Raw genomic sequence first — 27,198 nt, forward strand, 5'->3', positions numbered from 1 at the left:
TGTGCGCATGCTCTCTCTCTGTCAAATAAAGAAATAAAATCTTAAAAAAGAAAAATAAAGTGGAACTCTAGAATGAAAACCAGCTTTCAGTTTTTTAGTGGAAAATCAATTTTGATACAACTTAGTATTTTTTTTTATTTGTGATAGATTAGAGAGGCCCCCTTCAATAACTTAATGATAGTAAAAGTAACATATAAATATTTTAAGACATAGTGATGAGTAAAAGAAGAAAATAAAAATTATCCTAAACTCCTCACCATTAGATAGCTATTGTTCATCTTTGTTGTATACTCTTCCTTACTTTTCTATGCATGTTACAGGGTGATAAGTAAAAATATTTAGTTATTGGTAGGGCATAGGGCACCAACCAGACAGTGGCCCTAATTAATAGATTGGCTGAATTAGTGTGCTGGTTGAGTGTCAGCTCTGTGTAAGTAAATGTGTGTGTGTATAAATTTAATTTTGTTTCAAAAGTATCAGTAAATATATTTGTTTTTTCTTTGTGAGCCTCTTCATGTTAATAGATATGCTTCATGATTTTTTAAAAACAATTTCTTCTAGTTCTCAGAGTTTAGAATTTTTAGGTTGCTTCTACTGTTCTGCATTTAAGAACAAGAATAAATATCTTCGTACTTAGGTCTATGTGGACTTGTCTTTATTATTTTCTTGGAATAAATTTCTTAATAAAGAATTGAGTTAACTAATATCTTAAAAAAAAAAAAAAGAATTGAGTTAAAAGGTACGTACATTTTTCATTCATGGAGACAAATTGCTGAATAGCCCACCAGAAAAGCTAGGCTGTCTCTTGCTGAGATTTCTTGCTATAACACAATTTTAGATTCTTTGCCATTAATAGTTTCTCTTTATATTTTATAGGTAAGTCACTAAAATTGTTTGCCTAAGCAAAAAAGAAATTGACTGGTATCCATTTTGAAAAAGGAACCCTTCTTCATCAATTCATTTATATAGCAAATAAGAGCCTGACTATACAACAGAAGCACCAGAGCAGCTTTTGTTTAAAAAAAAAAAAAAAGCCATACATTTTGTTGGAGTAGGTCTGGGTGAGTAAGGCCTTGTATTTATTTTCACGAAGCTCAGCAGTGTGGGTTGAGGATGATGAAGAAGGGTAGTGAATAATATAGAGATGAGTGCTACTGTTTTATCTGGTAGAAACAATTTTTTTAAAGATTTTATTTATTTATTCACCTGAGAGAGAAAGAGAGCGAGAGCATTCATGAGTGGCCGGGGGTGGGGTGTGGGGGTTGGGGAGAGGCAGAGGAAGAGGAAAAGAGAATCCCAAGCAGACTGCACACTGAGGGCAGAGCCCAACGTGGGGCTTGATCCCACGGCCCTAAGATAATGACCTGAGCTGAAACCAAGAGTTGAATGTTCAACCAACTGAGGCACCTGGTGCCCCTGGTTGAAACATTTTTTTTTTCTAAGATTTTATTCATTTATTTGAGAGAGAGCAGGAGCTGTGAGAAAGGAAGAAACAGACTCCCTGCTGAGCAGGGAGCGCGACACAGGGCTTGATCCCAAGACCCCAGGATCAGGACCCCAGCCCAAGGCAGTCCCTTAACCGACTAAGCCATCCAGGTGCCCCTGGTAGACACAATTTTAACTACTATTATAAAAATTACTGTTTGGGGGCGCCTGGGTGGCTCAGTCATTAAGCGTCTGCCTTCGGCTCAGGGTGTGATCCCAGCGTTCTGGGATCGAGCCCCACATCAGGCTCCTCCGCTGGAAGCCTGCTTCTTCCTCTCCCACTCTCCCTGCTTGTGTTCCCTCTCTCACTGGCTGTCTCTATCTCTGTCAAATGAATAAATAAAATCTTTAAAAAAAAAATTACTGTTTGGAGCCTAATTAGTTGAATCTTACATTTATCTGAATAAGCAAATGTTTTAAGAATAGTCAAGAAAAGTGAGAAATTTGCCTTATTACATATAAAATTCTAGAAATAAAAAATACTGATGCAGAAATAGAAAAACAGATCAGTGGAACACAATAAATACAGATATAGACCTTGGAATTTATGGGGATTTAATAATGATACAGATGTGGTTTTTCAGATCAGCAGAGAAAGGATGAATGGAGATAGAGATGACATTTTTCATTTGGGGGAAAACATTAGATTCTTACTTTAATTCAAAATGAATTAAATAGGGGCGCCTGGGTGGCAGAGCAGTTGGGCGTCTGCCTTCAGCTCAGGGCGTGATCCCGGCGTTATGGGATCGGGCCCCACGTCAGACTCCTCTGCTGTGAGCCTGCTTCTTCCTCTCCCACTCCCCCTGCTTGTGTTCCCTCTCTCGCTGGCTGTCTCTATCTCTGTCTTATAAATAAATAAAAAATAAAAAATCTTTAAAAAAAAATGAATTAAATTTCTAAGTGTAGAAAATCCATTGAGTGATGAAGGCTTTCCAAAGGAAAACACAAGATAGAGTCTAGAAGTTATAAAAGATTGACAAATTTGACCACATTAAAAAATTTTTAATATATCTGGTGGAAGATAGTATAAATAAAGGTAAAAGACAGTTGACTGAGATAAAAACTTGTAACTTCTACAAAAAAGTATTAATAAACTTAAAATTGTCTGTTAATCAGAAAGAAATTAATCCAATAGTAGAACATTTTTTGAATATATTAGTAAGCATTAGAAATGATAATATCTTGTTTGCTCACAGGTGTGGTGAAAACTTATACACTGTTAGTACAACATTTTAGTAGCTCAGTTCGTCATTGTCTAACAAAACTAAAGATCTGTATAGTCCTTGACCTAGTAATTCCATTTCTGGTAATCTATCCTGATAAATGTACTTATACCCGTGTGCAGCGATACATGTACAAGGATGCTTACTGTAATGCTGTAATTGGAGGAAAAAAACTATCTGAAGGCTTATTAATAAGAAAATATTTCAATAATTTTTGATAAAACATTTACCTCGTGCAGTACTGTGTAAGTGTCAAAAAGAATTATTTAAGGTACATGTACTGACATGGAAAGAAGTTCATGATATACTATTAAGTGAAAAAAACAAGGTGTAATTCTAGGAGCAGTGAGCATACCTGGCACTTAGGTCTTGGTTTCTAAATTCCATTTCTCGCCAAAAGGAACTATAGCTCCTTGGAGAAATGGCTGCTTCCAGGACCAGGGTAGGACAGATCCAAGATGACTCTGAAACATTTTGTGTCAGAAATTAAGGAGGTACTCCAAAAAAAATTATAGACCGTTAAAGGACATAGACGCATGCTTGGAAGGATCTCACACTGGCCAAATCTGAGACAAATTAAGCACCAAATACATACATACATAAGGGCATTTATAAATCAAAACCCATCGAGTAAAATAAGAATCCATGAGTTCCTACTTACAATAAATAGATTATTGAATTCATAAATGGGGACAAAAAGACAGTTCTTTCTAGCAATAGAATGTTGACTAATAACAAAACAAATGTTGGAGAATTATTGTTTGCAATCCCCATGTAAAGATGGGAGCAAAAGTTATGGATGTATCAAATCAATGGGAAATTTAATGAAGGTCGGGATATTTATAAGTTTAAAAGTATCTTCTCACAAATTACTTATTTTACAAAAGGAAAAATGTTAATTACACAGGGAAGAAACCACATAGCATCTTAACCAAGTGATCAAAATTAACATCACCAGTAAGATTCCTCCAAATCTCATACTTTGAGGATATATGCTTATGTAATATCACACCCAAAATGTATATAACATATATGTAATTGTGAAAAAACCTCACACAAGCTTACATTGGGGGCCATTCTATAAAATAACTGGCCTATCATAAGAGACAAAGCAAGGATGAGGAACTGTTCCAGATTGAAGGAGATTAAAAAAAAGTTCAATTGAAATCATGATCCTGTATCAGGGAGAAAAGACCATAGGACATTTTTGATTTGTTAATTCAGTTGACAAATATAGGCTATGGACTGAAGAGTAGATAATACTGAAATTGATAACTGTATTGTGGTTAAGAAATTATCCTCATTTGTAATAAAGATGCACTAAAATATTTATTAAGGGGTAAATAGGCATGGTGAATGCAACCTGCTCTCAAATGATTCCAAAAAAAGAATAGATATGGAGAGAGAGAATATGATAAAGCAAATGTGGCAAAATTTAAAATGAGATATTATTTAAAAATGTTATTTAAAAAAATTTAAAATGTTATTTAAAAATGTGATGAATCTGGATAAAGGATGTGTAGAGTTCTTTAGATTATCCTGGAAATCTTTCCAAAAATTTGAAATCATTTTCAAAGTAGAGCAAAGGAAAATATATATAATATATCTGAACAATATATGTACATATTACTACATAAAAGGTATTGAAAGGATCAGACTTTTAACAGTGAAAAAATGGGGATAAGGAGTACTGTGAAGGTGGGCTTCCACTATTTACTATTTTGTTTAGAGTTTTGATAAGTTTATATTCATGTATTTTATAAGAAAAGGAAGTTGTCATATCCTTTTTTTGTTTCTGTAACTTGTCACTTTTGAGTTATGAAAATCATTAATCAAGCACCTGGGTGGTTCAGTCAGTTCAGCATCTGCCTTCCTCTCAGGTCATGATCCCAGGGTCCTGTAGTCCAGTCCCACATCAGGCTCCCGGCTCAGTGGGGAGTCTGCTTCTCCCTCTCCCTCTGCCCCTCCCCTGGCTTGTGTGCATGCTCTCTTTTTCTCTCTCTCACTCTGTCTCTCAAATAAATAAAAAAAATATTTAAAAAGAAAATCATTAATCATTCCATTTGTTGATTTCATTTTTTTGAGTGTATAATAAAGTAATTTCTAGAAGTAGACCATTCCAACTTCTAAAACACTATAAGGAGAGAGATTAATAAATGAATGCCTCTATGATGAGATAAGATTGGAGCTTTTCTTTTCTTTTTTCTTTTCTAGATTTTATTTATTTATTGGAGAGAGAGAGCACAAGCAAGGGGAACAGCAGGCAGAGAGAGAGGGAGAAGCAGGCTCCCCGCTGAGCAGAGAGCCTGATGCGGGGCTCCATCCCAGGACCCTGGGATCATGACCTGAGCCGAAGGCAGATGCTTAACTGAGCCACTCAGGCACCCGTGGAGTATTTATTTCTCGTAAAATGGTGTTGCTAAAATGTTCATGAAGTGTTTTTTTTCCAATGTAAATTTTTATTGACATCAGAACACTGTTATAGCAAGTGCATAAACCATAAATTTATGGTTTGATGAGTTTTCATGAAGTTAATACACTTATGTAATCTTTGATCAGATCAAGGTCCAGAACATTACCATCACCCTAGAAAGTACCCAGAAAGAAACCCCTTCCAGTTATGGGTACCCTGTCTGCCGTAAAAGTAGCCACTATCCTGACTTCTAACACCATGGATTATTTTGCCTGTTTTGAATTTCATACAAGTGGGATCATACAGAATAGGTTTTTTTTGTGCCTGGCTTCTTTTTTTCAACATCCGTGTTCACTGGCGTGTAGTTTGCTCATTCTCATTGATGTACGTATATCAGTAGATGACTATACCAATACATTTGCCTTTACTGATTATGGATATTTAGGTTATGTCCAGTTCTTTGGTTATTGGAAATAGTACATCTATAAACATTCTTGAGCATTCTTTTGGTGATTGTGTGTATGAATTTTTGTTGGCTATATTCCCAGAAGTAGTATACTTTCTTAAAGCTGAGCATCTTTTGATGAAAAGAGTTTTTAATTTTAATATGACTTATTTGTCATTTGTTTTCCTTTATAGTTAGTGATTGTGTATGTAATTGTGTTTAAACCTCTGTCAGTGAAGTTTTATTTCATTTTTATGTTTATTTTTTCTGGACTCAATATTAGATGTGTTACTTGATTCTAAAAAAAACCCAGAGAAACCATCTTTTTCCCTTCCCCTCCTCATTTTCCCTCCTACCAGGGTGGGTACTAAGGATGTTGCTGGGATCTGTTTACCAACAAACGTGAAATTTCAGAGTCCAGCTTGTTCTTCTGTAGATACTGAAGAGACAATTGAACCATATACAACTGAAAAGATGAGTCGAGTTCCTGGGGGATATTTGGCTTTGACAGAGTGCTTTGAAATTATGACAGTAGATTTCAACAATCTTCAGGTAAAAAAAAAGTTCAGTTACAGTTTTGAGCATTAAATTTCAAGCATTGTTTAGAGTAATACATAGGATAGTCTTATTTTATGAATTTGCATGGGATTCTATATATATAAGGAAAATGATTAAATGGTAATCACCATTTTCTCCTGAAATTATGTACTTACTTTAAATACATAGGGAAAAAAATCCCTAAGGTTTGTTGGAATGTATAATATGCTAGGTGCTTTCACATGTGTTCTTTAGATTGCTTTTACAACAGTGCTGCAATTATAATTATAGTTAAAATTATCTTTGTGCTAAATTATGCAAGTGTGAATGCAAGAGTTATAACCTAGAGCTTTCTGACTTTCTGAATGTCATGCTACCATTTCAAGTTAACAATATTCCTTGAAATGAACAGTAATCCAGATCTCTAGATTGTTTCTATAGTAGGGTGATCTCCCAAATCAGTTTGCCCAGAAATGAGAGGTCCCCAAGACATAGGACTTTCAGTTTTAGACTAGGACAGTCTTGGGCAAACCAGGACAAGTTGGTTGTCCTGTGTATCATCTGTGTGTGTTTTATTGGTGGATGGTGGGTGGATGTGCTGCATAGAGAAAGTGCCCAAGGAAATTGAGAAAGGTTACACAGAGTCCTTCTCTGAAGATCTATAAGGTTAGATGAGATGTGCCTGGGGACAGAAGACTTTGTAAGGGTCATTTTAGCCTATGATCTTTATAATTTAATAAATTTAATATAATTTATTCCCATATTAATTGTTACTAGGTGGTTCTTGAGGTGGTTTGGAACTACTTTAACACTTTGACATTACTTACTGAGGCTGAGCTTCAAGAGCATTTCATTTCTGATATAACAGTACAGTAGGAAACAACACAGTTATAGTTGCTAAATACCCCAAAGCCGTCTCTTATTTTCAGCTTTTCTTATGTTAATTTTTCTTTGTCACAGTTAAAAAAAAAACGCACCTTAGTAAGGTTTTAATTTGGAAGTAATATTTGCTTGTTTAACACTTTCAAGTAATCAAGAACAGAAAAGAAAAAGCGTATGTCTGCCTTTTTAAAATCTAGGTCCTACTTTCCCCAGATCACCAATTTGAAGTACATCTTTTCAGACTTGCTTTTCTGTTATTCTACACATACACACACACACACACTTTTTAAAAAACAAAATCCCTGTTTGCTGCTCGCTGCCTTCATTCAACAATATATCATGGACTTCTTTCTACATCAGTATTATGTATCCGCCTTATTGTTTTTACTAGTTGCACGGTATTCCACTAGGATAGACGGGAGCTTCTCATTCAGTATGCCTTAAATGGCTATAGGTGTGTTAAGATACTGACTTTCTTAAGGGTGCTGGGCAGATCTGAGAATTTACAGAAATAGAAAGTGATGTGATATTGGGGCATGTATATATTAAACATATAAAATGTTTTCATTCCTTTTACATTTTTGTCAGGAATTAAAAAGTCTTGCAACTAAAAAACCTGGTAATATTGGTATTCCTGTTATTAAAGAAGGCATATTAGATGCTATTGTGGTTTGGTTTGTACTCCAGCTCGATGATGAACACAGTTTATCCACAAGTCCCAGTGAGGAAACATGTTGGGAACAGGCTGTCTACCCCGTACATAACCTTGCAGGTATATCTTATCTAATTGTTGTTTGTTTGTTTGTTTGTTTTAATCTTGTTACTTTAATCCTCTAAGCATTTGAATTAGTGTAAAAAAAATTTACTTTGAATATGAAGTTTCCAGCCAAGGGAGATTGGTTAAATTTTTCAGAACTTACTCTTTTTTTTTGAAAAAGATTTTATAGAGAGAGAGCATGTGAGCATGAACAGGGTCAGGGGCAGAGGGGGCAGAGGGAGAAAGAAGTAGGCTCCCCAATGAGCAGGGAGTCCATGCGGGGCTCGATCCAGGACTTTAGTTGGGATCATGACCCGAGCGGAAGGCAGACGCTTGCAAGGGGCTCAGCCACCCAGGCGCCCCAGAACTTAACTTTTTTAAAAAGTAGTTTTAAATAACTAATATATGTAGTTAAGAAGAGAAAATAAAACATCATTGCTGCATACTACCCAAAAATATCTATCATTGGGTCAGTTGGGTGAGTGTCCGACTCTTGATTTCGGCTGGGGTCGTGATCTCGGGTCCTGAGATTGAGCCCTGTTTAGGGCTCTGTGGTCAGCGGGTAGTCCACTTGGGATTCTCTCCCTCTGCCCCTCCCCTTGCTTGCATGCATGCTCTGTCACGTAAATAAATAAAGCTTTAAAAAATACCATTTCGGGGGCGCCTGGGTAGCGCAGTCGTTAAGCGTCTGCCTTCGGCTCAGGGCGTGATCCCGGCGTTCTGGGATCAAGTCCCACATCGGGCTCCTCCGCTGGGAGCCTGCTTCTTCCTCTCCTACTTCCCCTGCTGTGTTCCCTCTCTCGCTGGCTGTCTCTCTGTCACATAAATAAATAAAATCTTTAAAAAAAAATACCATTTCTTTAGCCCTGATTACTCTAATTATCCATAGATAAGAGAAATGCTAGTCCATTTTTTATAGAACAGTGGAAAAGTACTAGTGTAGGAGTTCTTGCTGCTTATAGAATCTGTGGAGCCCAAGGTCATAAAAGTGCACACACACATATAAAACAAAGTTTTGCAGTTTTAGAGGGTTTATAAATTCATGGACTCAGTGTTCATCATAATTATATTCTTAATCCCCTTCCCCTATTTCATCCATCCATCCACCCCCCTCCCCTTTGGTAACCACCAGTTTGTTCTCTATAGTTGAGTCTGTTTTTTGCTTTGTCTCTTTCTTTGTTCATTTATTTTGCTGCTTAAATTCCACATATGAATGTAATATGGTATTTGTCTTTCTCTGACTGACTTCTTTCACTTAGCATTATATTCTTTAGATAGATACATATTGTTGCAAGTGGCAAGATTTCATTCTTTTTTATGGCTAATATTCTATTATATCTATACACCATAGCTTTTTAAAAATTTTTTTTGTTTAAGTTCCTGTTAACATACAGTGTAATATTAGTTTCAGGTGCATAATATAGTGATTCAGCACTCTATACATCACCTGGTGCTCATCACAAGTGCACTCCTTAATCTTCATTACCCGTTTAACTCATCCCCCCCCACCCCTCCCTTCTGTACCGCATCTTTATCCATTCATCTGTCAGTGGACACTTGGGCTGCTTCTATACCTTGGCTATTGTAAATAATGCTGCTGTGAACTTAGAGGTACATGTATCCCTTTGAATTATTGTTTTCATATTCTTTGGGTAAATACCCAGTAGTGGAATTACTGGGTCATACGGTAATTGTGTTTTTAATTTATTGAGGAACTTCCATATTATTTTCCACAGAATTCCCATTGACACTGCACAGGGGTTCCTTTTTCTCTACATTGTCGCCAACACTTATTGTTTCTTGTGTTTTAGATTTTAGCCATTCTGACAGGTGTGAGGTGATATCTCATTGTGGTTTTGATTTGCATTTCCCTGATGTGAGTGATGTTGAGCATCTGTTCATGTGTTATTTTTGTTTATTTATTTTAACTTTCTTATAGTTACTTAGACATATGGGCTTTTTTTTTAATTCTTCTTAGGGAAAAGGCATTTAAGTGTGTAAACACAAGAATAACCTTATTTTCAACTGGTTCTAAAGCTGATAAGAAGGAATTGTGATTATACATTTACATTTTAAAGTTTTACTGTGTTTGAAAGTTCATGGATAAGAGCTTGATATAGTCTTTATTACAGGACTTGGTCCTTCCTTATATTGTCAAATTCCTAAAAATGCAAATGTCTAAATACTTATAGTTAGAAATAGTACTGCTAAGATTCTATTAAATGCTGCTTTGTTCTTTTGGAAATTTCTCTTCAGGAAAAGAATGCCCATTTAAGCTTAGGTGAGGGTTTGGTATCGACCTCTTTCATTTATCTTTGTTATTGTTGGTTTCATTACTGAAGGTTTAGAGTCCCTGTAGCCCCTCCCCCACCCCCTAATATGGAGATGATGATACCTAGTGATTGCACTAAAAGCACTATAGTACTAATAGTTGGGGTCCAGTAATGGAACTCTTGAATCTCTCTATTATGCCATGAGTAAATTGTCTTCAAACTGAAGTTTTTGGCTAAGAAAGCTAGAGGGATTTTTCCTGTTTTTTGTAGGAAATGAATAAATTAATTCACTTAATTCTATTAAATCAATAGATGTAATCTTCCCTGTAGTGATTTCAAAATGGGGGGAGGGTGGAGGTGTTTGTTTGATCCTCAGACTTATAAATATATTCACCAATTACAATTTTTTTCTTTCTTACTATTTTACGGAGACTATTGGATAAAACCTGGGGACCATGTGATGATGGAAGTGTCTTGTCAAGATTGTTACTTAAGAATCCAGAATATCAGTGTTTTTGGTTTGGAACGTGAAGTGGATGCTAGAAAAAATTTTACCAAGGATAAAGACTTGCTCTCTTTAGGAAGTGAGGCTGAACTCTGTAGTGCCCTGGCTAACCTTCAGACCAGTAAACCAGATGCTGTGGAGCAGACGTGTATATTGGAATCCACAGAAATTGCTTTGCTTAATAACAACCTCTATCACGAAGGCTTTAAAATGGCAATGAGAAAAGTGTTGTCTTCATTGACACCAGAGAAACTGTGTCAGGCCATGGACACTCAGTGTCAGAATGAGATGAGCTGCGGAAGTGAAGAGAGTAATTCTGAAGAAAGCATCCCGGAACCTTTCTATGTGTTAGATGTGTCTGAAGGCTTCTCTCTTCTGCCCATAATTGCTGGCACACTTGGGCAGGTTAAACCTTACAGTTCTGTGGAGAAAGACCAGCATCGTACCACTCTGGACCTCATATCTGAAGCCAATCACTTTCCTAAAGAAACACTTGAGTTTTGGTTGAGACATGTGGAAGATGAATCTGCTGTGTTGCAAAGGCCAAAATCAGACAAGTTGTGGAGTATAATTATATTGGATGTCATTGAGCCATCTGGGCTCATTCAGCAGGAGATAATGGAAAAAGCAGCAATATCCAGGTAAAACACAAAATACAACTTTTGGTTTTTGAGCTTAATTCATGTAAATTCTTTTAGGTCTTTAATGGCATAACTGTACAAATGAGTCATGATCATGTGTGTTCCTTAAACATTGCTTTTCAGGATGTGTGACTTTATCCCTTTCTCTTTGTGCGCAAGTCATCACCCATTTTTTTCATCTAAAGGAATGCCTTCTCTGTAGGTGTGAAGAAGAGAGCCTGCTTTGGGATTGGACTGCCTCTATATAATATAGAGAATTAAGTAGAGATTTATAAGAAGAGAGAAGATATTCAGAGTAAATAAAGAAAAAGCAAATCTCATCTTTTTGATTGAAGAAATACCTTTAATGGGGCACCTGGGTGGCTCAGTCAGTTAAGTGTCTGACTCTTGGAAAAATGTCTCTTCAAGTTCTTTGCCAAGTTTTTGAGTCAGATTTTTTTTTTTTGAGTTTTAGAAATTCTCTATGTATCTGGGTATTAATCCCTTATCAGATAATTGACAAATATTTTCTCCCATTCTGTGGGTTGGTTGCCTTTTTACATTATTGATTTTATCTTTTCATATGCAGAAATTTAAATTTTTGATACAGTCCACTTTGTTTTTTGTTTGTTTTACTTTTGTTGCCTGTTTTTGGTGTCACTTCCAAGAAATCATTGTCAGATGATACGGCCTAGAGCTATTCTCTTATGTTTTTTTTTAAGAGGGTTTAGATCTTACATTTAGGTCTTTGATCCATTTTGATTTAATTTTTGTATATGGCATACAGTTAGGGCCCAGCTTCAGTCTTTTGAATATGGATATTCAGTTTTCCCAATAACTGTTAGTAGAAAAGACATCCATTCCTCATTGAATGGTTTTGACACCCTTGGCAAAAATCGTTTCACCATATATGTCAAGGTTTATTTCTGAGGTCTTCAGTTGTATTTCATTGATGTACATATCTGGTCTTTATGCCATTTCCATCCTATTTTGATTACTGTAGCTTTATAATAAATGTTTTTAAGCAACTAATTCTTTTTTGTTGTTGTGGTAAAAAAACAACATTAAATTTATCATCTTAACCATTTTTTAAAATTATTTATTATTTATTTATTTTATTATTCAACAGAGCAAGGTGGGGAGGGAGAGGGAGAAGCAGGCTCCCCGCTGAGCAGGGAACCAGACGCAGGGGGCTCAATCCTAGAACCCTGGATCATGACCTGAATCAAAGACAGGTGCTTAACTGACTGAGCCACCCTGGCATTCCTCATCTTAACCATTTTTAAGCATACAATGTAGTAGTACTAAGGTGTATTCACATTGCTTACAACAGATTGCTAGAACTTTTTCGTCTTGCAAAACTAAAATTTTACAACCACAATACACTAATTCCCCTTGTCCCCAAGCGCTTGGCAACCACCTTTCCAAATTCTGTTTCTATTATTTTGATTACTTTAGATACTTCGTATGTAGAATGATATGGTATTTGTCTTATGTGACTGATATTTTTCACTTACCATAATGTCCTTGAGGTTCATCCATGTTGTAACATGTAACAGGATTTCCTTGTTTTTTAAACTGCATAATATTCCACTGTATAAATATTCTAGTTTCATTAGCCATTCATCTGTTGATGGACATTTGAGTTATTTCACCTTCTAGCTACTGTGAATAATGCTGTAGTGAAAATGAGTGTGCATACATCTCTCTGAGATTCTGCGTTTGGTTTTTTTGCTATGTGTCTGGGGGTGCGATTGAGTCATATGGTACTAGAGCTCACCCTAATGTCTGCCTGTGGCACTGCACACTCTCTGCTCCCTAATCAAGCCAAGTGATCTCTTTTATCTATCAGAGGTCCCCAACCTGACTCCTGTTTTTTTGTCACTGCTTAGGTTCATGCAAGAGAGAAACCAGTCCCTTGGGCAGCCCCCCTCCAAAAGTTAGAATGTTGGATGTACGTTCCATTCTTCTCTTTTTCTTCCCCACAGGAAGCTGGGAATTGGGAGTTCTCTCTTGATTGTACTTACTGTGTTGTGTGTGCCTGGGGGAGGGACTATGGCAAATAAATGCGATACATTTTCCTACCATCTTCCATGGAGTTCTTTCTGGCTGTGCACTGGCCTGGGGTACAGGAACCTCTTAACTGGTTTCTGGATATCTCACAGAAACAGTTTAGTCTGTGTGTTTTTGTTAAGTAAGTGTCTCTGGGGAGAGGTGAGTTGAAGGCTTCCTATTCACCATTTTGCTTATATGGTCCTTTTCCCTGTGCTTTGTTGTTAAGTTTTGAAACTGGGAAGTGTAAAACTTCCAACTTTGTTGTTGTTTTTTTTCAAGATTGTTTTGGCTATTCTGGATCCCTTGAAATTCCATATGAATTTTATGATGGGGATTTTTCTATTTTGGTAAAAAATGCTGTTGGGATTTGATAGAGATTGCATTAAATTTGTATGGTTCACTTTGGGTAGTATTTACATTTTAACAATATTTTCTTCCAGTCTGTGAATGTGGGATGTCTTTCTTATTTGTGACTTTTTAAAAAAGATTTTATTTATTTACGTGAGAGAGAGAGTACGTGCATGTACAGGAGCATGGTGGGGGATGGGGGGGGTGCAGAGAGACTCCCCACTGAGCAGGTAGCCTGACACAGACTCCATCCCAGGACCTTAGGATCATGACCTTAGCTGAAGGCAGATGCTTAACCATGGCTGAGCCATATAGTTGCCCCTATTTGTGTCTTTCCAGAAATGTTTGTAGTTTTCAGTTTACAAGTCTTTAACCTGCTTGGTTAAGTTTATTTCTAAGTACTTATTTTATTATTTTTGATGCTTTTGTAAGTGGGATTGTTTTCTTAATTTCCTTTTTGGATTGCTCATGTTAATTATGGAAATACAACTAATTTATGTGTGTTGATTTTATATCCTGCAACTTTGCTGAATTTATTAGTTGTAACATTTTTGTGTGGAATCTTTAGAGGCTTCTAAATATATGATGATGTCTGTGAACAGAGATAATTTTACTTCTTCATTTCTAGTTTTGATGCCCTCTGTTTTTCTTGCCTGATTGCTTCATTTAGGACTTCCAGTGACTATGTTGAATGGAGGCAGTGAAAGTGGGTGTCCTTGTCTTATTTATGATCTTAGTGGAAAAGCTTTCAGTCAGTCACATTTTATTTAAATGGAACCTTTAGAGGATTTTTAAAAAGCATTTTTGGTTATAAAAACAGTTTAGCAGACAGTGTGTTCTATGTGAAGGATTAGTTATATAATAGTGGGGAACAATTTATGTAAAGCTATCAACTCCTCTTCCACATTTTCTTAATAGGGAGAGGAGTCCTATTGGCTTTTTGAGTGGGACAGTTTTTTTTTGTTTTTTTTTGGTTTTTGGTTTTTTGGTTTTTTTATTTTTTTGTTTTTTGGGGTTTTTTTGTTTTACATTTTTTATATAGGATTGTCTCATGGATTGTACAGTTTGACATCTCTGGGCACTAAGTGCTAGTAGCTCCTGTAATCATTGTTTTAACCAGTATTCTTTTCCTCCCCTCCAGATACCTCCTGAGTAACAGTGGGGAGCCAGTGGTTCTTTCCTTTAGCCCAAGCTGTTGTACAGCCTCCTGACCTGGGTGGGTAGGCTTATCTTGATTCTGGGGACAGAGGTATGCAGATACTCTCACACAGGCCTCCTATTTTTATCTTTAGCCTCTAACAGAGGGGGTCTTATGACTGATAAAAGAGGGTGAAATTAGTGATGGGGAGAATAGATTATATCTGGGATAAGCGCATCTCTCTCACTGCAACTCCTCCTGGCACCCCCCCCCACCACCAAAAGCAAGGGAAAACAAGTCATTTCACCAACTTAAGTGTTTAGTTTCTAATTACTTTTGTAGTCGTTATTTTAAAATGTTTAGTCATACTAAATTAAAATACAGGAGAAAGTTTAAAAGGTTGGTACGTTTTTTAAAAAAAAATTGAAACCCATTTAAAAACATCTTGTGTTGGGTCACAAGGAAACTGAAGAATTTCTTCTCTTCAGAATTTTTGCCATTTATGGTTAGACTTTTGAGTTGGAACATATTTTTTCACTCCTAAAGGCACAGGTGGTTCAGAAGTATTATTTGGCTTTGCAGAGGATTCCATTGAGGAGTCTGGCAGCTCCAGTGGTGTGACAACAAAACGATGTCAGTAAAGCTAAGCAGAGTTTCAAGGTGTTTACTGTTTTATCTAAACATAACTGAGAAACATTCCTGTTAGTGACAGTAATATTGAGTTAAGGATTTGTACAAGATTTTAGGTTGAAAGAGTAGGACCATGGCCTCTTAAGATAATTTATATATACTGAGTTTGTGTAATATTTATCTCTGGCATGGTCATTAGTACTTGATTCAGCCTTTTCTGACTTTTTAAGGTTCAGCAGATAAAATTTTGATATTTTGTTTAGTCTAATTTTCTGAAATGATTTGATGTATTGCCCTCCCTTCCTCTTTCTCATAGATTTTTTATGGTTAGAAGGTTGACTTTTAACCTATGTGCTTTTTCAGCTTGCAAATTTCATAGTATAGTACCCTCTTGTGGTTATTTGGGGGTGGAGGGAATTAGCCAAGCAGCATAAAGCTCTGTGGCTAGTCTGTCATTTGAGATCTTGTGCTCTTGAAAGAAAAATTAGATCTGGTTCCATTTAAGCGGATCACAGATAACTTCAGAAAAATTTAGTAACATGAATTTTCAGAATTAAACCTGATCCATTTAAAAAACAGGTTTCTCCAGTTTTTTGGAAGATAAATTTTTATCTGATTTGCTAAAGACATAGATAGGAATTTTATTAAGACCTGTGCAATTTTACTAATTGTGGAGATTAATTTCTAGTAGAATTTACCTAAAATACTAAAAGTTAATAGGAAGGCAGTAACGAAAATAAGGAAAGCATTGGGGTCAGGATGGAGTCCTTTTTTAGGTTGATCTCTAATATATAGGTCTTATTACACCATAAATGATCATGTACTTATATTTACTGAAGAGAGATTATCCTTTAGGGTCATGACTTGTCTCAATCAGTCTAATGCCATTATATTTAGGAATCACCTCTAACTTTCCTTGCTGATTCTGTTCTTCAAATGACCTGGTTATGACATGGCTTCTGATTAGCTAGCTAATCTTTAGGGAGAGCTGTTACAAGAACAGTCTGTTTACTTATTGTAAACTTCTCCATCAACTTTTTATTTTGAAATATTTCAAAATTTCAAACTTAAGAAAAATTGCAGGAATAAAGACTGTTGTTTTCTCTTTATAACCTTCGCTCTTACTTTAACATTTAGTGTGTATCTCCTTAGTAAGAACAAAGGCTTCCCCCCCCTACATATCACAATAAAATCACACTCAGGAAGCTTAGCATTGATAAAATACTATTATTTAATATATAGCCTATATTAAAACTTCATCTGTTGTCCCACTAATATCCTATATTCCTTTTTCTCTCCCCAATCTAGGTTCTAATCAAGGGTCCTGCATTGCATTTATTTATTTTTTTTAAATTTTTTAGTTTTTTAAAGATTTTATTTATTTATTTGACAGAGAGAGCGAGCCAGAGAGTACAAGCGGAGGGAATGGCAAAGGCAGAGGGAGAAGCAGGCTCCCCACTGAGGAGGGAGCCCAATGTGGGGCTCTATCCCAGCACCCTGGGATCATGACCTGAGCCAAAGGCAGATGCTTAACCATCTGAGCCACCCAGGCGTCCCTCTGCATTGCATTTAGTTGTCATGTCTTGTTATAGTTTGTGATTATGGTTTTCGATACAGTATTTTTAAATGGTTGAGAGAATCAGTTTAGTAAAAGCCAGAAGAATTAATGATTTGAAACTAAGAGCAGAAGTGCTAAAGAGGTTTTGAAAAATGGTTGTTTTATAGTTCGTTAAGATTTTAATGACCTATTCAGGGAAACTATGTAGCATAAAATTTTAGTAATTTGTAGGCAGTATTTTTTTTAGATACACACAAATGTCTTGGCAAAACCAAACCTTAGCCTTGTGTTATTATAAATAGATCCTTAGTAACTCTATGTATTTAAGAGGAAAAATTTACTATGAAGGATATGTATGATAATATGAAGTCCGTTTGTCTATAAATAGCCTGTCTTAGAAGTTCAGGTAGAAACCAGCTTAGAATATTCAGTAAAAATGAGGGCTTTAATGTGTGATTGTAAATGTGGCAAATGAAAATAATGACTTAGTTTTAAAGTCCTTTATAGTATCCTCCAACTCTGCTTCATTTGATGGTAGTGGGTGACCCGCTCACCCCCTCATGCTTCTCAAAGTTGAGGTGTGAGGAAATAAGACTGTAGGTGGACATGGAAACTGCCTTGGCTTAAGAGCCCTAAATTTCACATAGAAACTAATACCTTCCATGGGTGTAGCAATAGTAACACTTGGTTACAAGACAGACCACACTCTGGGAAGCCCAAAGATGATATAGCTTCCCATTAGGTGCTTATAGTTTGTTCATAGTTCTGTCAGTCTAGGTGCACTCTACCTATTAAGAGGCAATTAAAAAAAATCTTTATCCTAAGGGGTGTTGCTGATCACACTAAGACAGCTGACATTCCACCTTTATGGGATTTCCAGGGAAACAAAAGGTGAATGATCCCAAGATCAGTTGTAGGAGGAGAATGGGTTTTGTTAACTCTTTACTCACTCTTCCTCACATTCTTTATTAGAACGTTTGGATTTTTAATTACAATTTTTTCTTTCAGTGTTTAACTTTTTATTTTGAAGTAATTTCAGGCTTACAGAGAAGTTAAAGAATAGTACAAAGAACTTTTAACAACAACAAAGAACTTTTAATACATACTTTATATACAGATGCACAAATTGTTAATGTTTTGTCCCATTTGCTTTATTATTCTCTCGGAACTATTTAGAGTAAGTTCCAGATATCATGTTCTTTTACCCTAAATACTTTGGTGTATATTTCTAAGAACAGGGACATTCATTTACATGACCATCATACAGTTGTCAAAATCAGGAAGGATGGCCACAATAACCTATATCTACTGTACAGTCTTACTCAGATTTCACCATTTGTTGCAATAATATCCTTTATAGCTTTTTTTGTTTCTGGTTCAGAATCCAGTTGAGGATCACATATTGCATGTCTCTTTAGTTTCCTTAATTCTGGAACAGTTCCTAAGTTTTTCATGACATTAACAGTTTTTTGAAGACTGTAGGCCATTTATTTTGTAGAATGTTCCTCGTGTTTTATTTTGTTTTTAATTAGATTTGGATTATCCATTTTAGAGAGGAATCTTACCGAAGTTTTGTCACATTGGGAGGCACATAGTATTGCTTTATTCCATTATTTTGATGTTAATTTAGATCAGTTGGTTTAACTTGTATCCACCAGGTTTTTCACAAATTGCTGTTTCCCTTTGTAATGAGTACATCATTGGGATGGGGGGGCAATACTTTGAAACTTTGTTATCTTTTTCTTAATAAAACTTTCACTCACTAGTTTTAATATCCATTAATGACTCTTCCTAAATGTAAAGACATACCATTTAGCCAACTGGTTATTTTTCTCTTTCATGGATCAGCGGCCATTTTGACTTGTTGGGAATTTAATTCCAGTGGCTTACCATTCAGCTAATAATCTAAAGTCTGTCAGATTATGTACAATTTGTAGCTCACTGATTCATTACAATTTAGTTATTGGTATTTATAAAACATAGGGAATCAAGATGCTTTTTAAAACATTTTTCCTTCTCTAGGTGTTTGCTACAATCTGGAGGCAAGATCTTTCCTCAGTATGTGCTGATGTTTGGGTTGCTTGTGGAATCACAGACACTGGTAGAAGAGAGTGCTGTTCAAGGAACGGAACGCACTCTTGGATTAAATATAGCACCTTTTATTAATCAATTTCAGGTAAGTGTTTAGAAGTTCGGCCAGGTGGCTGTTACCCATCATCTACGTTATCTTTCTTTGTAGTTTTATCGAGTCACTGTGTTTAGCTGGATTAGGATTAGTTTCCTAGAGCAAAGGAATTTATGAGTGAAAATCAACCTAGGGATTAGAATAGCCAAGGAATTCTGTTGTTCTTACTGACAAAAGTCTATAGATATTCCTCTGAACCATTGTTACAAGTGAAAAATAAGGTCCTAGGTTTAGTCTTAGGGAAAAGGGTGCTTGTCTAAAACAGAAGCAGCCAGAGAAAAGGCCTGCATTCTAAACTTGAACCCTTAATTACATTGAAACCTCAGGCTAGCAGGTGATAGGCGTAAGCAGCTAATGTCTAGACAGACTGCAGGCGCCTAGGAAACTGGAGCTCAAGGCAAAGGGGTTAGTTGTTACTTGGGAAACAAGAACTCAAGATTTAGTGCTGGCAAAGGCATTAGCAGCAGAATACAAATTTGTGAGTTAAGATTGTGTGAGTGGATGAAGTGTATAAGGAAAGAGGTTTGAGGTTGAAGACAGAGGTAGGAAGTAGGTGGAATACTGACGTGTAAGCCAAAGGAGAATTTTGGGAAGTAGGATTTGGGTACAGATTTAAAGAAGTGATATCTAAAACTTTTCTCTAACGGCTATACATAGTAATAAGCCTTTGGATTTATGAATAGTACTTGCTCAACAAATAGAAGTTTGTTGAGAAAATGCTTTTTTTCCAGGGCTGGCTGAGATTTCAGAGTGTTTAATCTCAGATTTTTGGAGTGTTTAATAAGGAGAATACACTTATGAGAAGACAAGTTTAGGGGCACCTGGCTGTTTCAGTTGGAGGAGTGTGTGACTTAATCTCAGAGTCTACATGTTGGGTATAGAGATTACTAAAAAAATAAACAAACTTAAAAAAAAAAGACGAAGACAGAAGTTTTAGTTGTTTGTGTGGTTCAGAAATACCACCACCTCTGTTCTGGCTTATTCCGTCTTGATCTTGGCATCAACAATCCTTTGATTCCATCAGAAGCTATGATATTTTGATCCTGCCATCTTTTCACTGTATTTCCTGTTTTATATTCTCCCTTCCTTAATAGTTTGTATTCCGTGGTCCATATACTTTTCATACATCCCTTCACTTCAGTTTTCCACTGGCCTGGAAAAACCCTTCCTTCGTTAAATCCAGCTCTCTGCCTTCTCTACACCAGTACTCCTACGGCTGAATATTCAGACTTTGGTCTCACATCAGCTTGTGACTACTCATCCCAACAGGGAACTTTTGCCTGGTAGTTTTGCATTTCCTGGTCCACTTAACCATTTTCTTAGAAGATATTGTCTCCTGTCTATCATAATATGATAATTAGCTATTACACAGACAACTGAGTGAACCAATGAAACAAAATGAGAAGTTGTAAAACAAAACAAAACTATACAGTAGTCCTCCCTTATCTATGGGGAATACTTTCCAAGACCCATAATGAAAACCACTGATAGTACGGAACCTAATACTGTTTTTTCCTAAACATACCTATGATAAAGTTTAGTTTATAAATTAGGTAGAGTAAGAGATAACAATAACTAAAAATAGAATAATTATAATGTACTGTAATAAAACTTTGGTGGGTATGGTCTTTCAAAGGAGCTTATTGTATTCACCCTTCTTGTGATGAGGTGAGATGATAAAATGCCTACCTAATGAGATTATGTGAGGGGACTAATAAGGCATTAGGTTGCTTTGACGTGACAGTTTGTCAGGAGGAGGACCCTCTGCTTCCGGACCTTGGTTGACTGCTGGTAACCGAAACCATGCAAAGTGAAATCACAGATTAAGGGGACTACTGTACAGAAAACAACAGAAATTTATTCATTCAACAAATGTCTACCATATATGTGCTACTTTAGGTTTTCGGAATATAGCTGTGAATCTAAGAGGTAAGTTCCTGCGCTCATGGAGCTAGGATCAAACTGACTAACAAGAGATAGATAATAAGCAAGTAAAAAGATTAGAATGATGATGGTTAGAAGTGCTGTGAACATAAAACAGATTAAGAGGGAATGGGGTTATGTGATATACTATTTTATATACGTGATGACTAAGGAAAAGATTCATGGGTAAGTGATATTTAAGCAGGGAACTGAATAAATAAGGCAGCAAACCATAAACAAGTCAAAGGATCAAAAGTGCAATGGCGTGAAGCAAGAGCATGACTGGAGTGTTCAGAAACAGCAGGTCAGATGAAAGATGCGGTCAACAAAGTATTAGGAGCCAGATCTTGTACAGCCTTTTGGTCATATGAAGACTTTTACTCTGAAAGGGATGGAAGATACTAGGAGGGTATTGAGCAGAGGAATGACACGGTGTATCTTGTTGGTTTGATTACTGTGATTGCTATGTTAGAAGTAAACCACTTGTGAGAGCAGGCAAAGGCATTACTGCAATAATCCAGGCGAGAGGTGATAGCGACTTAGAGTGAGTGGTAGCAGTGTGGAGGTGGTGCAAAGTGTTCCGACTGTAGAGACATTTGAAGCTAGGTTGTGGTATATTGGATGTGGGGTACGAAAGCCCCTGGAACGATAGTTACCATCTACTGAAAGGGGGAAATAGCAGGAGGATCAGATTGTGTTTATGTGTTCACAGGATCATTGAACAGTAGGATAAGAATTCAGGGAAAGATTGAGGCTAAAGATAAAATTTGGTACTTAAATTTGGTAGATGATATTTAAAGCCTGAGTGAAATCACCATGGGGGTATATAGAAAGCACTGCACTCTAGAGAATTCATGAAATGATGAGCTCTAGATGGGAAATGTAAAAATTAGCACAGATACCAGGAGTGGCCAGGAGGCTCAGTTGAGAAACAGGAGTGAGGACAGGCTATGAGGGATTAGAGGGCATGTGAGGAGAGTTAGCAGGAATCTAGGGGAGCTTCTGGTGACTGATTTAAAGGAGGAAAAAGGGCATAATGAGTCCTGGAAATGGCATGGAACTGCTGAGTTGTTATGGCAGGGAAGGTTGGGTGCCTTCAGGGATGCCCAGGGAGGGGTTGATAGATCCGTGTCCACTGTTTCACTATGCACAGTTGCTCTCTAGTATTTCACTTGAAGTTGAGAGGGCACTTTCAAAACAAGTTTCCTTTTTATTTCAAATGAAGAGGCTAAAAGTTACTAGTAGGAACGTTCCATTGATATTAAAATTGATGGAACACATTATAGTGGTGGCTCTCAACCTTGATGAACTTTTAGAACTACTGATAACGTGGATCCCAACTCCAGATCCATCTGGGTGTGGCCTGAGCAGTTGGGGCTTTTAAAAAGCTCTTTAGGTGATTTTAACTTGAAGCCGAAGTTCAGAACCATTGCTTTCTAGAAATAAACTTTATTTTCCAAATGAAATCCACTATTAATTATTTGGTTGAATTTGGCATATTTTCTCAAACAATATAATAATTAATATCGTACCATTTTTATTAGTTCATCTTTCATACGTAAGCACATCCTGGGTTTAAAATTTTTGGAGCTCTTTGGCGTAAGTAAAAATTTAATCTGTATTCATCCAGGAAAAGAATCTGTAGATACTGAAACCATAGCAAATTATTTAACCTGCCTAAACCTTGGTTTTTTTCATCCTTATAAAACTGGAATCATGAAAGTGCCAATGCCTTAAGGTTGATAAGGGAATTAAATGAGGTATTAGATGTAAAAAGCATTGTATCATACTGATGCAAGTACGAAGTAAGCACTCGAGGGTACTTGGACACAAAAAGAATTGAGTGAAAGTGAAAAATTTGTACTTTTTCTAGGTACCTATACGTGTGTTTTTGGATCTGTCCTCATTGCCCTGTATACCTTTAAGCAAGCCAGTGGAACTCTTAAGACTAGATTTAATGACTCCATATTTGAACACCTCTAACACAGAAGTAAAGGTAATACAAAATGATTATTCTTGTCATATTTAGAATTATCTTAAGCTAGGGTAATATTTGATGTACACGAAACAGTATTAGCCACTTTCTTTGATGATTTAAATGTTACTTTTTTTCTGAACAATATCTAAAAATGAGCTTGGGTAAATCCTAGTGAATACCATAGATTGGTATTAATTTGAATTGGGCGATTAAATCTTTACAAAATTTGGAGCTAAAATTGACTTAAAAAGACAGACTTACTTATCCAAGTCTACTCTATTTACTCTGATGAAATTTTCATGATTTCTTAATTTTCTTAGGTACACATTTGTAAATCTGGACAAGTGACTGCCATTCCCTTTTGGTATCATATGTATCTTGATGACGAGATTAGGTTGGATACTTCAAGTGAAGCCTCCCACTGGAAACAAGCTGCAGTTGTTCTAGATAATCCCATCCGGGTGGAAATGGGTGAGGAATTAGTACTCAGTGTCCAGCACCACAAAAGCAATGTCAGCATCACAGTGAAGCGATGAAGAGCAGTTTTCTAGTGAAAAACTGTCCAGGTAGAGCAGCAAGTACACAATTCCGGCCTGAATTAGTAGTGGAATTGTAATCACAAAATGAGGGTATAAAGATTTAATTCCTTGTAATGGTCAAATATTTTTTAAAATTGATTAATAAAATATATTTAAAAGATCTTAAAGAGGAGCATTATTACAAAGATATTGCTGCAAACTTCCTTTCTCTAAAAGGCTGTCATTAATTTTTCAGATTAGGAAAGTTTGTTTTTATTGCCTGGTTGTACTTACACTGGTTTCAATTTTGCTGAATACTTCAGTCTACACTCTAAAGCTATAAAGATAAGGCATTTGGGTCCCATCTTCATTGTCCTGTGCCAGTAAATAAAGCAAAACTTAACTTTTTAGGCACCTTGGCTTTTTTTAAATCCAAATTTCTTAATTGGGATACATCAGAAAGTTGGCTTCCGCTAAAGACTGAGGGTTACGGTTACCTGTAAATTCCAAAGTTGCTTCTTTTATTTTTTTTATTTTTATTTTTTTTAAAGATTTTATTTATTTATTCGACAGAGATAGAGACAGCCAGCGAGAGAGGGAACACAAGCAGGGGGAGTGGGAGAGGAAGAAGCAGGCTCTCAGCGGAGGACCCTGATGTGGGGCTCGATCCCAGGACTCTGGGATCACGCCCTCAGCCGAAGGCAGACGCTTAACCACTGAGCCACCCAGGCGCCCCAAAGTTGCTTCTTTTAAATACTCACTATACTTCTGAAACTCCTTGGGCTCTGTGTTTTGAGAATGCAAACTTGAATTCAGAATTTAAGCTATAAGCTAAATATAAGAGAGTAAAAGTTAGGGATGAAGTAAAATCTGTAGGAGGCAACATTTTTTCCTTTGGTCTACTTTGCAAAGAAAATTAAACTGGTAAATTCAAGAAAGAGCTAAACCTAAACCAGTCTTTTATAAAGTTTTGATATGGATGCACAGTAAGAAATACATAATAATTGGCTCAATTTTTAAAGACTTGCATCAGGGAGATGAATAAGGATGATTATCGTGCCTTGAACATACTGTGGGCTCTTTGTAAGTAAGCCACAAAGAAAATAAGATGCACCTTCTCTCCACATTGCCTATTCTCATTGCCTCTAGTATTATACTACCCAGCTTTACTTTCAATAGAAATGTTTATAAATAGTGGACAGAATAAAGACTAATTGCTGTGCACCAGTATATAAATGTCAATGTGTGCGTGCATAAATATGTGAAGCAAAGATTTTGAGAAAATATTTATTCGTGCTATTTGTAACCTCCTACTCTGGCACTTTCTGGATTTTCAGTATATGTTAAACATGACCCAGTGGGTTGTGATTAGCAATTAGAGAAACTCCATCCTAAGTAATAAATGTCTCCAAAATAGCACCTACATGTCTTCTGACTGTGGTTTAATGAATAATTAAAGACTACTCACCGTAGCTTTATGTTTGCTGACACCCTTAATAGCACTGAGGAAAAGTAGACTCCATTTCTATCACAAGTTTCTTTCTTATTCTCCCAGTCTTCTATCCAGTTTATTCTTTTCATTTGAAAGTCATGGATAATCTGTTAATCTATTAGCAGTGTTGCAAGTAGGATTTTTAGATACTAGTTGTGTTAAAGATTAATATCAGGTCCTAGCTGTTTCTCCTAAAAGGAATAGAAGATATAGGTATCTTTCATTGTAGGTATGTTTAAGGTATGTAAAGGTATTTTTAACCTTTAACCTTTTTGGACTTAACTTCTTTTTTGCCGTTCCTCTAATCAAGAACTTTTTCTAAAAACATTAAGGGTTTAAGTTTAAAGGATGAGAGACAAAAAATTGCAGAAAATAAATGATAAATTCTTATTTATTGAAAGACATCCAGTTGAGAAATAGAGAAATAATTGTTAGGTAGGCATATATGGCACGTGATTATGATTAAGTTCCACTAATTCATATTTCCAAATTACGCTTTCTGCTAAATCCAGAGCATTATAGTCATGCACAGTGGTAGGAAGCATTGATTTTTTTTTTTTAATGTCCATCCTCTTGATAAAGCAGTGTAACATCAGGAACATTTAGTAGAGTCATTTTCTACCATTTGAGTATGTGATACTCTAACGTTAAGAAATCAAGTCTAAGTCTAGGATATTTAGACTGATTATCTGTGATATAACAAAACTCAGTCAGTTATATAAATCCAGTAGTTGTACCTGGCTTTCACCTTGTGTTGAAATTTTCCATCATTTATGGCTTGTCCCAAGCACAAAATCCTGAGCAATGGGATACCAGGTAATGAAGTAACATGGTAGCAGGAGCAGTTTGCTTTTGCACACTGTTCAGGAGGCCACAGATTTATCTATAAGTTCTTTTTTCTCTTCTGTAGTATCATTACATATTTCATCAGATATATTAGCTGTAGTAGGGGTAGTCTGGGGAGTCACAGTGTGTCCAAACCCTTGGTAGTGACCCATGGGTGAAGGTGGTACAGAAGAGGCAACAGAAATTGCATCTTGTGATGATGAGGACAACAAGCTTGTATGTTCATTTTGATCTTGATCCTCAGGAAAAAACTTTTTCCTAGGATGTCCCATGACAGTCCTTCCTTTAAAGTAATAGAAAGGTTTCCAAGTTAGCCAAAAGTTATTTTTACCACTATAAACTTACCATGTGAGTGACCCCTCCCGTCTCTCAATTTGAAGAGTCTTATTGGTACTGCTTTAAAACAGTCTTCTCATCTTTTAAACAGCTACTAAATTGCTCTAATAGGAGAACTACAATAACCTATTTGGATGAATGAAATGGCTGGTACTTACCAACATGCCTTACTTGTTCAGAAATGTCATCCCTAATATCTGAAACATCCCACATGGCAAGAAAGGAATCAAAGCATGAGCCCTCTTCTGCTTCTTGGACATATGGTTTATATGAGAAAGTGTAGTGATGAGCAATAGCAGCAAGGAACATCTCAATACAGATTATAAAGTCCTACAATAATAAGAACAAAAATAGCAGCCATCTTTGTGCTTAAATCTAGTTTTGTAGATAAACGAAAAGCACTATCTTTCTCTCTTCAAAAAATATTTCATTATCAACAGCTGTTTTACCCCCCATAAGGTTACATTTTTTCATTTTCCAAAATAATTATTTTTGACCTCTTAAAAAAAGGACAAAATGGCAAAAATTTAAATCTATTTTATACTACCTCAGTCAAGTGTGTTTTAGCAAAGTACAATGCATTCTCAATCCACTGCCCAAAGACTAAGAAAAGAAAAGAACAAAGAGAAACTGACTAGGAAAAACAAATTCTAGGTTCTTTTCCTGGCTCTGCCACAAATTAGTGATGATGACTAGGCTCTCTAGGGTTCCTCCATTTCCTCATCTGTAAAGTGAGGATAACAGTACCCCACAGCCTGCATGTTGTCAGGTTTAGGAGATAATATGTAAAATGGGTAAACAGTAAAGTTTTATTAAATTCATAGATAGCACTAACCTGGAGTCCTGTAGCCACAGCTTCTACAGTTTGCCATTCCCATGTATGCTTTTCAGAAATAACGCCAACTTTTACCAACAAAGCAATAACTACTGCTTGCCTATATGTTAGGAAAAGGTAAACGCCATATCTATATCAAGCATAAAATGAGCAGTTGTTTTAAAAATATGCCATTTTAAAAAGTTAAGCCCCAGTACAACTTGTGGACCACCCACC

General features: G+C 36.2%; 2 protein-coding genes across 5 annotated transcripts in view; one reads left to right on the forward strand and one right to left on the reverse strand.

Annotated features, from left to right (window-relative positions):
- The window catches only part of PRMT9 (protein arginine methyltransferase 9), a 36,329-nt gene extending 12,219 nt beyond the window's left edge, over positions 1-24,110 (forward strand). For 2 of the 4 annotated variants that reach the window (XM_002916963.4, XM_034661547.1), the window contains 6 exons: positions 5,926-6,118; positions 7,574-7,757; positions 10,447-11,161; positions 18,892-19,045; positions 22,851-22,973; positions 23,276-24,110. In XM_002916963.4, the coding sequence (XP_002917009.1) occupies positions 5,926-6,118; positions 7,574-7,757; positions 10,447-11,161; positions 18,892-19,045; positions 22,851-22,973; positions 23,276-23,491 (1,585 nt within the window). In that variant the 3' untranslated portion in view covers positions 23,492-24,110. Of the gene's footprint in view, positions 1-1,041; positions 1,062-5,925; positions 6,119-7,573; positions 7,758-10,446; positions 11,162-14,684; positions 14,760-18,891; positions 19,046-22,850; positions 22,974-23,275 lie in introns of those variants that run through there. The other 2 variants (XM_034661548.1, XM_019797200.2) reach the window with 2 other exon arrangements.
- Positions 24,111-25,338: 1,228 nt separating this feature from the next.
- The window catches only part of TMEM184C (transmembrane protein 184C), a 25,739-nt gene continuing 23,879 nt past the window's right edge, over positions 25,339-27,198 (reverse strand). Inside the window, exons 8-10 of the mRNA XM_002916962.3 lie at positions 26,983-27,082; positions 26,306-26,477; positions 25,339-26,094 (exon numbers count right to left, since the gene is read on the reverse strand). Coding sequence (XP_002917008.1) covers positions 25,829-26,094; positions 26,306-26,477; positions 26,983-27,082 — 538 coding nt within the window. The 3' untranslated portion in view covers positions 25,339-25,828. The remainder of the gene's footprint in view (positions 26,095-26,305; positions 26,478-26,982; positions 27,083-27,198) is intronic.

This window comes from Ailuropoda melanoleuca, chromosome 5 (genome assembly GCF_002007445.2).
Source record: "Ailuropoda melanoleuca isolate Jingjing chromosome 5, ASM200744v2, whole genome shotgun sequence".
In the NCBI taxonomy this organism is placed as follows: Eukaryota; Metazoa; Chordata; class Mammalia; order Carnivora; family Ursidae; genus Ailuropoda; species Ailuropoda melanoleuca.